At 25.6% G+C, this 14,328-nt stretch overlaps 1 protein-coding gene across 1 annotated transcript; it reads left to right on the forward strand.

The window, feature by feature from the left end:
- The first annotated feature begins 8,688 nt into the window (after nucleotides 1-8,688).
- LOC145834387 (transcription elongation factor SPT4-like) lies at nucleotides 8,689-14,014 on the forward strand. Its single transcript, XM_082941803.1, has 4 exons — nucleotides 8,689-8,783; nucleotides 12,022-12,128; nucleotides 12,340-12,395; nucleotides 13,552-14,014. Exons 1-4 carry the CDS (start codon nucleotides 8,709-8,711, stop codon nucleotides 13,677-13,679), a joined length of 366 nt encoding a protein of 121 aa, XP_082797929.1. The 5' UTR covers nucleotides 8,689-8,708; the 3' UTR covers nucleotides 13,680-14,014.
- Nucleotides 14,015-14,328: the final 314 nt, after the last annotated feature.

Raw genomic sequence — 14,328 nt, forward strand, 5'->3', positions numbered from 1 at the left:
CCAAAGAATTTCAAAAATGCATTCATCGTTAATTAGTTTTGATACTTTTAGGTTATATTTTGACAAAAAACGTTTTTAGCTCAGTTTTTGTTTACAACTTTTTTTGTTCAATAACTTCAGACCAAGTTCTTTTAGTATTAAAAAAATAAGGATGAATTGAATTTTAAATGATTATTTTGCTACTTTGAAATACCAAACATATTTAAATTTTTTTCATTATGGCTAAATACTATGATTTCTTACAGTTAAGTTGTCGTACTTCTAGTCTTAAGAAACTATTTGTAAAAATAAAAATCTTTATAAGATGTTAGATTTAATAAAAGTTCAATTTTAATGGCTCTTTTTTGAAAAAATAAAATATAGGAAGTTTTAGACAAGTGACATCGATCTATCAAAAAGAATTTAAAAAAATTCATTAAACTTATCAATAAATTTACTTATAACAGTAGCTTTTACAGTTTAAAACAAATTTATCAGACGAAAAATAAGTTATCTATAAACTAAATTCAATACTGTAATACTTGAGTTAAAATTAATTGCTTTAGATTTGACAAGATACGAGAGCTTAGAAAGTATATAAACAGTTTCATTCATTTTCTACTGCCTTTTTTTGTCAAAAACATACACGTTTCTTAGATTTACCTTTGTTTTATTCTGTTTTTTTGGCTTTAATCTAAACATCTAGTTATAATTTTTTTGTAATGAATTGGTTTGTTTACGTTAGTAGACACCTTTCAAAAGCGTAAACAGAAAACATTTTATTGTTACAAAGTAATTAAGTCTGTACGTAAGTAAGAGAAATATTTCCAATTTCTATTAAATTTTTTTTTATTGATAGCAGTTAAGTTTGATAGGCTCAATTGGTGATATATTTAGTAAAACACATAGTGCTGGAATATTTACTAAGACTGAGTTATAATATTCGGTCAGTGTTTTGATATTACCAAAACAAAGAAGCTTTTATTTATATCTATTGGTTACTAAAGTTAGAAACAATTACTGCCAATTGTTATGTTGTTTGTAATATTTTGTGCGTATCTCATATATCTTTATTTTAGCTTCTATTTATTTTGTAGATTTCACAAAAAATTTCGTTTAATTTTCACTTGTTTTAAGTTTGTTTTAAGTAAATCTGTGTGTAAACTATATTAAATGTTTCTCATTTAATAATTAACATATATGCTTTCGCTGAATCAATCCAGACCGTAACACTCCTTTCTATCCCTTGTTACAACAAAGATCAATTATCTTTTGATTTTATTTTGCTAAAAGTAAATTACAACAAAAAAAAAATTTAAATAATTTTTAGACCTCTCAAAATTGCTAAAAACTATCTAAAATTTCAATTATTTTCAAACTTGAATTTTTTCTTTATTTGATCTTATACGGCTAGTTCAATATTTTTATTGATAAAAACCTATAAAAATATAAAATAAATAGCTAAATTTATTTTTAATATACTTTAAAACAAAACATTAGTAGAATATTTTTTCTTAAGTATAGCTAAATTAAAAAAAAATGAATAAGTTGTTAGAAAGATAAAAAAATCACAACGTCTACCAAACAATCAATCAGCACGATGTAAAAAAAAAAAAAATTTTTTAAACAACGACTAGAGAAGCAAAGGCCGTAGGAAACTATTCCTAAACTAAATAAAAACCATGGTTTAGTTTCAATATATCAAAGCTTTTGGAACTCAAAACTGATTAAAATAATTATTTAAACTTCTTAAAATAAAATTGACAACTTCTACAACTTTTTAAATCATTTTTGTGATATTATAAAAAAATTGTTAGTCAGTATTTTGAACTACACCTTTAAGAACTTTCTTCATTATTTGATATATATAAATAAGTAACAAAACAAAGTATGACACTTAGCTCCAACTAACTTAACTTTTTTTTTAAATTTCTTACAATAACAAATTTAGGCGAAATATTTTGTAACAAATTCTAGGTCTAGTAAAAATTGTTATCAAAATCTAGATAAAGTCTTCAAAGTTAAAACATATATGCTTTTGCAAACATAATGTTATGTTACTTGTTAAAATTGATTCTGTTTTTATAACTTAAATTTATACTATGCTTAAAAATTTAACTACAACGAAGTAATTAAAATAAACAGAAAGAAAAAACAATAACATTTTGTTGTATTTTTTTATAAAAATTAACTGAGTTACGATCACCTTTATATTTTAACTGTAATTTAATTATTGATTTTAAATTTTAATTTTTCTGAAAACGGTTAATTGAATGGTTAACTGTTGCCTTGAAAATAATGTTCTCCAAACGGTAAATGCCTCCTTTCAAATCATACTTGCAGCCACGAGCGCAATTAAATCTAATTTTGATTACTTTTATTTAAAACTTTTTGGTTATGTAACTTAATTGATTTTTCCAAGTTAGCCGTCCATGAATAATTAATTCGCATATTATGTCTTTAAAAAAAGAGCACATCCTACAGCAGATGGTAATAACTCTGTCTGTAGGCTGTGCTTAAAAGAATCAACTGCCTTTATATATGCGTTGAAAGAAGAGGGTTGCTTAAACAAGAGGAGAAAATTAATATCGTCTTGTCGATATATGAAAATGCTCCTCTTAAAATTCAAACTTTTGTATTAATTTTAAGCACAGTGCAATTTAGTTCGAGTTTTAGTAGCTGAGGATTACAAACAATTTTATTGGTTGTATGAAGCATATGTAATGTTTTTTTAAATTAATTATCTCCAATAAACTAGGTATATGCTTATATATATATATATATATATTTATTTATTTATTTACAGTTATACTAGTCCATAGACTAAAATTTACACGATTTTTGTAGTCTTGAGTTGCAGGTTACGAAAAAAAAAAATCGAAATTAGAGCAAAATATGATGAAATACAATTTTTTTACTACCCAAAACCTAGTCAAATCTAAAAGCAACTTTTAAGTTTTTAGATGATTGAATAAAAATAAACTTGACAAGATTGCGGTCAAAATTCACCAAACAGTTACTCGAGCATAGCATTTTAAGTTTAAACAAACAAATAACTTATTAGTTATTCTGAACTTAAAATTTCTTGAATTCTTGCAGTTTTGCAATATTGATTAGAACTAATGCTAATTAAATACTAGAGCCAAATCTAAACAAATATTTTGCTTAAAAAAATTTTTAAGATAAGTTGTTTTAGTAGTATATAGTAGATATAATACTTTTTTAAATTTTAATTTAGATACTTTTTGGATCTTGTAACAGGTAGCTTCAAAAACCCGCAATGATTTTCATATATCAAACAAACTTATTAAAATTGTTGTTCATGTTTTTTTTCTAATTTTAGTTGTTTATATACCTTTATTGGAAACGGGTCCCTTTTGCACGAGCGTCACTTTTGCACGAAGACACTTTTGCACGAGCGTCACTTTTGCACGAAGGGTCACTTTTGCACGAGGGGACACTTTTGCACGAGAAGACACTTTTGCACGCAGAGTCACTTTTGCACGGCGACATTTTTAGACGTCAAAACTTCTGCACGACGTTACACTTGCATGGCGACATTTTTGCAAAGCGTCGTTTTTGAACAGTGTTATGTTTTCACGGATATAATTATGAACTGCGAAAATTTTTAAACAATCAGTCAATTTTGAACGGAGCTTCACTTTTGCAGGCTTTTAATTTTTAGTTTGACGAATATGTATTAAACAACGCAAGTTGTTTTAAATAAATAGAATGTGGTAGTTTTATAATGAAATTTCTATGTAAAGTTTTTGTTGAAGTTTTACGTAGAACAATATAATAACGTACCATAATACATTAATTCATATTTATAATCTTAATTTAAATAAACTAGATGAATACAAATTCTCTAATTTTGAATAAAAACAGTTTTAATACTTTAAAAAAAAATAAACTAAATTTTGTTATTTTTTAAACAGAAAGATAATCTTAATTTATTAAGGTTTTAAAACACTAATTTTAAGTATTATTTTTTACTTATATTCTCTTGATGTTAAAATTAGCATTATATAGTTAATAAATAAATATTTTAAATTTATTTCAATTTTAAACAATTGTTAAATTAGAAAAAAAAGTTTAGTTAGTTTATAAAGTGTAAAGGTATTTCAGATTTTACATTATGTTTATTTTATTATTTGTTTTTAATTTAGCGTGAGAATTTAGAAAAAAATTTAAGCTTAAGATAGCTTTTGCTTTTTCAGTATTGCATAACGAAATCAATATTATAATAAAATCTGATTATGATAAAGCCTTATTTTTATATAAGGCCTTTACGAATTTAACAAGTTAAAAAACAACATTTTTAAACTTATTGATGAAAACAGTCTAGAAGTGCAAATTTTTTTATAAGCAATGATGAAATAAATAAATTTATCAAACAATTGAAAGATAAAACAGTACGAACATCAGATAATATTTTTACGTATTTTATTAAACGTACTAATTATTCTTTGATTTTTTAAATATATCACGAATCTTTAATTGTTCTCTGGCAAAAACAATGGAAAATTTTATTTGTAATACCATTACACAAAATAGGTAGCAAATACAACTCTTCAAATAACAGAAAAATTTCTTTGACAAATAGCTTTGGTAAAATCTTTTAACATATAATTTCTATAAAAATACTTAATCATCTTATTTTTTTAACAACCTTATATTCCCTAATTTCACCAATTTAGTTTTCTCCCTAACTGAAAGTTCTGTTTTCAATTACTAAATTGCAAATACTTATGGTTGGTACCTTTTTTAAGCAATATGTCTACTAAGTTATCTATACAGAGTTAAAACTTTTGACTCTGTCTCTCCATTTGAAAAAACAACAAAAAAATATTGCACTATAAAATTTGTAGTAGTCTGGTTAGTTAGTTAAAAAAGTTTCGAAATGATATAGCTTCAGATGTGATGTTAGCAGCAACATTAGCCTTTCCGCAGATGACAAAAAAAATGTTTTACTAATCGAACACAACTTTACAATACTCCTTAGATATAATTTGCCATTAGCTTAAGTAAATCAAACTAAACTAAAACCCTAGAAATTTCAAGTTCTAAATATTAAAATAAACACTAATATCTCTACTTTTGTTTTTAAAATAAACAATATCAACTTATCTTCAACTGAAGTGTTTAATTATCTTTGAATTTTTATTGCTAAAAATTTAAAATGAATCACCATAGTAATTACGTTTACCGAATTGCATCAACTAAATCTTTTCAAGGTTTAAAAAGCTTTCAGTCTCCGGATATAAACAGCCTTAATATATACTTTTTTTATTATTTTAAGTCGCCCTAAGTTAAAATATAAAACACCAATATGTCCTACAATATTAAAAAAAGATATTACCATATAGAATCTGTTCAAAGAAAATGAACCATATTAGTCTTCAACCGCTGCAATATTTCAAAAATGATGCTTGTCAGAGTTCTTTTTTTTATCGGTCAGTTGAAATATGGAAAAAACTTCAAAATGAATCAGTAACTTGCAAGAAATCTAAAAAAATTTGATTAAAGTTAAAAAAGTTTTATTTGAATTAAACTTTTGTTAGTAAAACTAATATGTAATTTTTATCAACCATTGACTTAATTTTAATATTTAGCTTAGTTTATTGTTCAATTTTATTAGCTGCACCTTTACTCTATAATGGATGAGACCTTTTTCAATGTGTTTAATGATTATTCATCTGGCCAGTCGATCTTTAATGTCCTTGGAGCGTTGTGTTTTTGTTTTTGTTGTTAGTTAATGCATTTAAATATTTGATGTTGATCGTTCTACATCAAAGCGTAAATAAGTACAAGTTTGTGATTAAAATTTTGCTTTTTTTGTTAGCCTATATATTTTGCATCAAGTTATGTTTTTATCTTTGTTTTAATAAATGCTTTTTTTGTTAACTTTAATTTGTCTGTATGTGTCTTTCAGTTTTAGTGGTCTAGGTTTTGATCTATTGACAATAAACTTGTAATCGTATAGTAAAATATACAAAAAGGCATAGTTGTTAATTATTATATTAAAATTCAAAATAAACTAGAACAATGTACTTAAACTTACAGTATTTTTTTATCTAGTTTCAAAATAAATGAGTTTTTTTGTCCCTGGTATGAGTCTTTTATAAATAATTTTGTTTTATCTTTTTGTTTGTATGTTTCTAAAATTCACTTTTACTGTTTAAGATTTTAAATATTTTATTTTTTACCTTTAATATAACTATGTTATAAAATTTAAGTTTTCAGTGTCTTTTTATGTTACAGATTTGGTACTAATTAAATAACTTTTAATCGGCCTGCATGCAAAATTGATGTTCCATGCGAAAAAGTCATCGTACAAAAATGTCGCTGTGCAAAAGTTTCATCGTAAAAATATGACGTTATGCAAAATTGTCGTTGTGCAACAATGCTGCCGTAAAAATTTGTCATAGTTAAAAAGTGTCGCCATGCAAAAGTGTCTCCTCGAGCAAAAATGACGCAGTTCAAAAATGACCACGCGTGCAAAAGTGATGCCGTGCAAAATTGTCCCCTCGTGCAAGAGTGAAACCGTGCAAAAGTGTCCCCTCGTGCAAAAATACCCCTTGTTAAAAAGTGTCGCCGTGCAAAAATGTCACCTCGTGCAAAAATGTCATCTCGTGCAAAAGTGTCACCTCGTGCAAAAATGTCACCTCGTGCAAAAGTGTCACCTCGTGCTAAAGTGACGCTCGTGCAAAAGATTTTCCGTGCAAAAGTGTCCCCTCGTGCGAAATTGACCCTTCGTGCAAAAGTGACGCTCGTGCAAAAGTGTCCCCTCGTGCAAAAGTGACACCCACCCACCTTTATTTTTATAGCTTTTTATTTTTTATTTATTTGTGGTTGAGTAAAGTGGTTAGGGACAAGGCTATAGATTTAAAAAAATAAATAAATAAAGTGTATGTAATAAATCTTATTTTAATGTATGAAAAATACTTAAAGCTGCCCATTGTAATACACTACACATTGTTTTTAAAATAGTTTGGTTTTACGGTTTAAGCAAAGTTTTTTTTTTGACAAAAATTTCTAGCTAAAAACATTAAAGTTGAAAACAAGGTAAAAATTTAACGAATTTATTTACAACTAGTAAATTAGTGGTGTGGTACGAAACAAATACAAAAAAAACCCTCCTATTACAAATATTTTGCTTATCAAATAGAATTACTGGATTTTTTTTAGAATGTAGTTTTGTTAAACTTTAAAATTACAGATTAAACTTAATTTTACAATTTTATAGTATAGATTTGAAAGATCATCATAAAATACTATTCAAAATTATAATATGTATTGTAACTAGTTTTGTTCAGTGACTTCAAGTAATCTGTTTTATTTGAAATGTTTAATTTGTTTCTTTTAAGGGGTTTTTAAAATAACTAAAGTTTTCTTCAAATAAAATAATATGTTTATAATTTTATCAACAGGGTTAAAAATCTTAGGCTAGTTCAACATTAAAAAAAAATATATATTGGTTGGCTCAGCTTAGTTGGTTTTTTTTGTAAAAGTATTATTTGTTGGATTGTAAATTAGTTATGTTTATTCAGTTTTAGAACTATTAAATATAATAATTGACTTATTTTTCTACCATAAAAAATAAATATTTAATTTATACTGTTTAAGTTTTTGTTTTGTTGATTTACAATTTATTATTAGGTAAAATGTTCTGCGTTGAATCTGGCTCTTGATAAGTAAAACAAAGTTATTCTTCATGCCATTTTCATTCAAGTTTGATAAATTTTATTTACACTCCTGCTGTTAGTAATTTGAAATCAAACCATATAGCATCTTAATAAACTGTGCACAATAAATCACTGAAAAATAATCTTAAAAGTTAGTGACTGATAACAATTTTTGCTTGTCAGATAATTTTTTTTTTCAAGGTAGAAAAACATCATAAATACTCACACTCACCTCTGCAACAATAAATGTTTTCTGAAGGTCAAGCGAGTGAGTTTGAGCTCATCACGTGTTATTCCACTTGCCCTATCTTTAAATTTACTAAGATAAAAAATCACCTTTTAACTAAAAATAATTGGCAAACACTCACAAGGTTAAATTCTTTTGTTAATCTTTTTTACTAAAAGAAAATACATTTTAAGGTTAAGATTAGATGCCTAGTTGCAAATAAACTCAAGCTCATTTTGTCTAGCTTTTCTGCCTAAAAAAGTAACAACCCTGAATAAATAAAAGAAAAAAAAAATCTTGAAATGTTGGTTGTGATAGTAATGATGTTAAAAAGCTAAATAATTAATAAAAATATAAAGTTGTGTTGAAAATAAAAGAAAACAAATATAACTAGATATTTTAACTTTTTGATCATAAAAAACTTTCAAACACAAAAACTTAAAATTAGAAAGCAAGTAAAAGGTAAAAAAACAACTGAAATAATTTTTAAATTATACTTGAATTGTCTTTTTACTAAAAACTCACTCCAGTATCCATTAATAGTTGCATCGGAACTTGGTTGCTTAAATACGAACTCCATTATTAAAGGTTCATAGACATTAAAAACGAGTGAAAGTAACTCACTACTTTCACCATCATTAATAAAATAAGCAAGGTGCACAATATAATTTGCATAATATATCTTTATTGCAAAATAGTTAATCAAGTATATAGTTATTTTTATTATTTAAAATTTTTGAGTATATTTGTTAAATCTAGTTCTAACTTAAAATGATTGTATATAAACTTTAATTTAGTATTAAAACACATTCATTATGGATGCCTATTTGGAAACAGTGCCAAAATCATTGAGAGGACTTAGAGCTTGTCTGGTATGCTCACTGATTAAGGTAATGTGTATATAGACTAAAATAACAAATTATTTCTATTTTTATAAATTAAATGTTTGATAAACAAGTGAGAATTTTTGAGGTGTATCTGTAAATTTGATCAACCATACACTTTAAAGAAAAAAAAATTTAATCAATTATTTAATTAGATTTAGTATCTGTGTAATTTTAAGTTATTCAAAAATAAACTATTAAATATTAGCCCAGTTGATGAAATAGATGTATTTTTATCAAACTTGCTTATACTAATATAATGTATTTAGACACTTAAAGCTTACTATAATACAACAATTGAAATTGATGGTAGTTGAATCAGGGAGCAAATATATCCTAAACAGATTAGAATTTAATTAGATTCATAAAAATACTGGATTTCCCTTTTTTTTTTGCATAAAGCTTAACCAAATTTTAGTTACATATACAATATTCTATAATAATTTTTTTAATGTTCAAGTGACAAAAATTTATTTTTCATGGCAATTTTAGGGAAGTATATTTTTTCACAATTTAATCATACTAGTGATCTACCAAATCCAAGATCTGAATCCCTCCAGATCCTAGCTGAGATTTGGCTGGATCCGGATCCAATTAGTTTTGAAAGACTTTGTTTTCAGCAATCAGCTTATTTAAAGTATTTTTTCTACTTTAAGTATTTTAATTAGTATAAAAAAATCTACAAGTTCAGCTTAATTTATATTTGGTTACTATAATTTTAAGAGGCAGCAATTGTTCAACTTTTTTTTTTTCTTATTACAAAATAAGTTTCTTTTTAGCGTTGGTTTAGATTAGGGCTGGGCAACGTTTTTCAATCAACTGACGGATCCTGAAAAATTTAGTATTTTTGAGGCCGGAGCATTTCAAATTAGTAATTTACCGGATACAGTTAAATGATGACTTTTTAGATCCAAATCTGACTTGAAACTAATTTTAAGTCGAGATACGGATCCGATTAAATTGTAATATAAATAAAAGTTTTGGATCCAGCCAGAATCTAATTTAATGGATACAGTTGAACACTGTTTTAAATTCCTTAAACTCAAAAAATTTTCCCAAGTCTGACAACTTAAGATGTAAATTAAGACATGTCAGATGTTTGAGTAACGTCTATAAATAGAATTGACATTGTAATTGACAAAGGTACGTATTTAAAGTATTGTACTTAAAAAACACTTTGATTTGGGTAATTTTACAAAAAGATATTCCAACTAAGCTAGAACAACAAAATGTTTTTTATTAGTATTTATTAGTACACATTAATTTATAATGTAATTTTTTAGCATGTTTTGGAAGTCAATTCTTACTATTTTGTTTTGTAAAAATATTATGCAAAGTTTTATAAAAAATTGTAACATTGACCCTTTGCGGACCTGTAAATTTGCTCGCGGGCCGATCATTTGCTGCTTGGATCCTATTGAAACTAAAAAACGGTTGGGGCCAGTCTTTTTCACCCTGCAGGCCAGATCCGGCCTGCAGGCCGTACGTTGCCCACCCCTAGTTTAGATGAAAAATAATATATAGTAGTATAAAATAATTCTGTGAAAAGTCTAAAATTCTGTTCAACAACTGCTGCCTATTAGAGATCAAGACAGAAATAATTTTTTTTTGGCTTCAGATTCTTTAACTTTTTCAGCAAATAAAGTTTCTTTAGCCAAAAAAAAATTGTGTCTTGTCTTGAAAGGAACTCAAACAAGAAAAAATACACACATCTTGCCAGGTTTGCAAGAAGGTATCTTTTGGCACCACCATCTTCTGTTTATTCTAAAAGGCTATTTTCAGAAGCTGGTAACTTGTACAAACAAATGCAAAAATTTTTTAATCTTCAAACTTGAAAAAACAATAATAGATTTCTTTGTAGCTTAATGACGTTGATATAAGTAAATGTTATTTACTAAGTTACTTACTTTTATATCTGTAAACAGTTGCTAAAGAAGTTGTTGTTCATCTTATAGTTCAAACTTATGTGAATAAAAGTACAATGTATAGCTTATCATAAAAAAAGCTTGTTGTTTTTAAAAGCATTGTAACATTTAATTTCATTTTTGTTGCCACTTTATCTGGAAACCTGAAAAAACCTGGAATTTGACAATTTAGGCAAAAAAAAAACCTAGAAAAACCTGGAATTTGAGAAATTTTGAAAAAAATCTAAATAATATATAGTATAATTTCTTTATAGCCCTGGTTTAGATGAAAAATAGTAGTATAAAGTAGTATAACTTTTTTTCTGTGAAAAGTTTAAAGTTTTGCTGTTTCTTAAAGTTACAGTTACCAAATATTAAATGAGCTGTATTTGTAGAGTTTTTACATTATTTGTATATTTAAATGTGAATAAAATAGTTAAACTAAAATTGTAAAGATTTTTAACAAGTTGAACAAAACTTTTTTTTTCACAATTTGATCTTATTTTATAGAATTTTAAATAAGCTACAAGATGCTTTTTAAATATTTTAAAAATTTAAAATAATTTTTGAGGTATGGCAGGTCAAAGCTGGAGGCAACAATATGTTCCTTATGGGAGACGCAAACTAAAATTGCAAAAAAGACTATTTTACTAAAAATCTTTCTTCTCCTACATTTTTTTTAGATAAATACCTCAAACTTTCAGGAAATGTTTCTTGCAATATTAAATAATTCTGTTCAAGGAATTTAAAAATATTAAACAGTTTTTTTCTCTGCCATAACATATTTATTTAAAAATTGAAAAAAAAAAATTGTTCCAACGGAATTTTCTAATTATTGCAAGGAACATTTTTTGAAAGTTTTAGGTAGTTATCTCAAAAAACGTAGGAGGAGATAGATTTTTAGTGATTTCTAGTTATTTGCTCATTAAATTTGTGCCTCCCATAGGGAACCTATTGTAGTCTGCAACTTTAAAAGGCTATATAATATAAATTATTTTGAGTTTAAAAAATCTGTAAAAAATAACTTGTAGCTTATCTAAAACTCAATAAATTAAGACTAAATTGTGAAAAATGTTAATTACCCCCCATGCCCTTTATCTAAATTTGACTACTTTCAGATAGCACCTTTTTTTTTAATAAATCCAGAAGCAATTTTCTATCTTTTTTCAAATCAAAACCTGAACTTATTTGATCTTAGCAAGCTATGGCCAGATTTAGCCTTTGGATTTTGTGGACCACTAATTTTCTATAATACTCTTATTGTCAGTACAATCACTAAATAATTATTCATGGTTTTATTCAAAGTTCTGTAAAGTTTAATTTTTTGCTCATAAATACAGACTGCAGATCAATTTGATACCGATGGTTGTGATAACTGTGAAGAATATCTTCATCTTAGACACAATAGGGAGAAAGTTTATGCTTGCACTAGCTCCTCTTTTGATGGGTAAGCAGGAGTTAAGATTAATTATTTTTTTATAAAGTTTTTTTTTTTAGTTAATTTAACTACTAAACTTAACCTTTTTTATAGAAGATTAAATTCTCAAAGTTGTAAATAAATGAGTATAACTTTATAAACATTTTTTTTAATTACAACAAAATTAAATTGTTTAATGGCTTATTATTTAGAACTTTAATTTATGCATTATTTTTAACAGTATGATTGCCTTGATGGTTCCTCAAGAGAGTTGGGTTGCTAAATGGCAAAGAATACGTGAGATTTTTATTATATATCAAAATAAGTTACAACAGTGCTTGCCACACAGTCTTGATAACTCAGGCTAGTTTGAACTTTTTTAATTAACTCAGGCTGACACAGATTTGTTTTGTTTTATTAATGCAAAACTAAGGGTACTTTACTTATATATTTTTCATAATCCTAGGTCTCTTTTTATTACTTAAAATATTTTAAAGTTGTGTTTGTATCAAATCTATTTGTTATTTTGTTAGTAATTTTGGGTACTTAAGGTTGAAATTTAGAATTCGATTAAACATATCTTGTCATATGGTTTTTAGCTAAAATCCTTAATATTAGAGTATATTTTATATTGTGACTTTTACAACTATGTAAGAACCACTGACATACTTTATTTTGTAAAAATCAAAATACATTATCTTTTAACGAATTGCTTGAAATTTATTTAAAGACACATGCACTTTTATTGTATATCTGTAAGAGTTCTCAAAGATCAAAAAAAAAAGTACATTACCAAGAATATTCCCAAAATATAGTTAAAATAAATTCTAGTAAAAAATCTAGCTTTAAATTCTAGAAGAAAAAAAGTTGGGTCATTTAGAAGTTTTTGTTTTTTAAATTTATTTTTATGATAAAAAACTTAGTAACTCTCAATTTAGTCTTGTGTATCTCAAAAGGTACACTGAGAAGCTGTAAAAGTTATCTAATAACTAAAATAAACATTTATTAAGTAGGTTCTACTTTTACGAAATATTTTTTTTCTTTTCTTTCTTAATTTCACAATTAAATAACTTATAGAATATTTTATTATTAGTTTTGATGTTTCATCAGTAAATCAGTTTCCCTTATAGAGATCAACAACCATTGCCATATTGCGTTTTTGAAACTAGCATCAAGATCAAAGAAGCAAAATTATTGAAATATATGTTTCATTAAGCTTAAATTTCAATGATCTACTTGTCCACCTTTTTAATAAAAAGCCTTTTAACGATATGTATGAACAAAATAACAATATTTAGAGTAAACTGTATATTTTTTATCAACTTGAGATAAACTGCGTAATGAGTATTAGAGAGTTTTTGTATATCGCTATTATTTTTAAGGAGTAAATAAACTGTCTAAATTTTTATCAGTACTGTATTCGTAAAATGTTATTTGGATCATTAATATACAGGGAACTGTAGACCAGGATGCTATGCGATATCAGTGACTGGAAAGCTACCTAACACAGTCAAGCAAGACTTAGCTAGGAACAATGTTGCTCTGAGAAATCGAGACACTTCAGTGAAAATGAATGATTAAAGTTTATCTTTTGATACTTTTCTAAATTGTTATCATTTTAGATGGTAAAAGCGATTTTTAAGATATAGAACAGACGAGTATTGACTGTTATTTTTGTTTTGAATAAATTAGTGATTGTTGATAGTTTTAAAAATTATTAGAACTTAAATTATTGTTTTTAGTATTACGCACTTGTAGCTTTTGAAAAGAATTTCTTGATTTATTTGCTTAACTTTAAAATAAATACATTGTCAGTACATATAAAATATGTCTATGGTTAAGTAGATTTATTAACTATTTAGTTTAAGTAAATCATCAAATTCTTTCTATTTCGATTACAATAAATTTCAACACCTTTTGTATTTAAAATTTAATTTAATTCATGTAAATGTTAAAATACTCGAGAACGTAGTTAGTTTTTTTTTTGTTTAGATTGTTAAATATCATGTGCTAGGTTTCTACCAATATTTGTTTATATGCTAATGAATTTTTAAACTTGGCTTAAAACTTACTAGTTTATATACTAAAAAACTAAAAAGTTTGAATATTTTATTCTTTAAAATAGAAATAAAATACATTTCAATTTTATTTGAAGGTATTCTAATTCACTAAACACATTTTATTGCATGATAATTTAAGATTTGTAAAAAATTCTATATCTAAAAATTAA

Source organism: Thalia democratica, chromosome 4 (genome assembly GCF_965202585.1).
Source record: "Thalia democratica chromosome 4, ktThaDemo2.hap1.1, whole genome shotgun sequence".
Classification (NCBI taxonomy): domain Eukaryota; kingdom Metazoa; phylum Chordata; class Thaliacea; order Salpida; family Salpidae; genus Thalia; species Thalia democratica.

Bases quoted from the DNA above. Each gene is read 5' to 3' on its own strand.
- LOC145834387 (XM_082941803.1), top strand. From the start codon at position 8,709: ATGGATGCCTATTTGGAAACAGTGCCAAAATCATTGAGAGGACTTAGA. The intron at 12,129-12,339 runs GTAAGCAGGAGT...TATTTTTAACAG, and splicing joins ACTAGCTCCTCTTTTGATGG to TATGATTGCCTTGATGGTTC. The intron at 12,396-13,551 runs GTGAGATTTTTA...ATTAATATACAG, and splicing joins TGCTAAATGGCAAAGAATAC to GGAACTGTAGACCAGGATGC.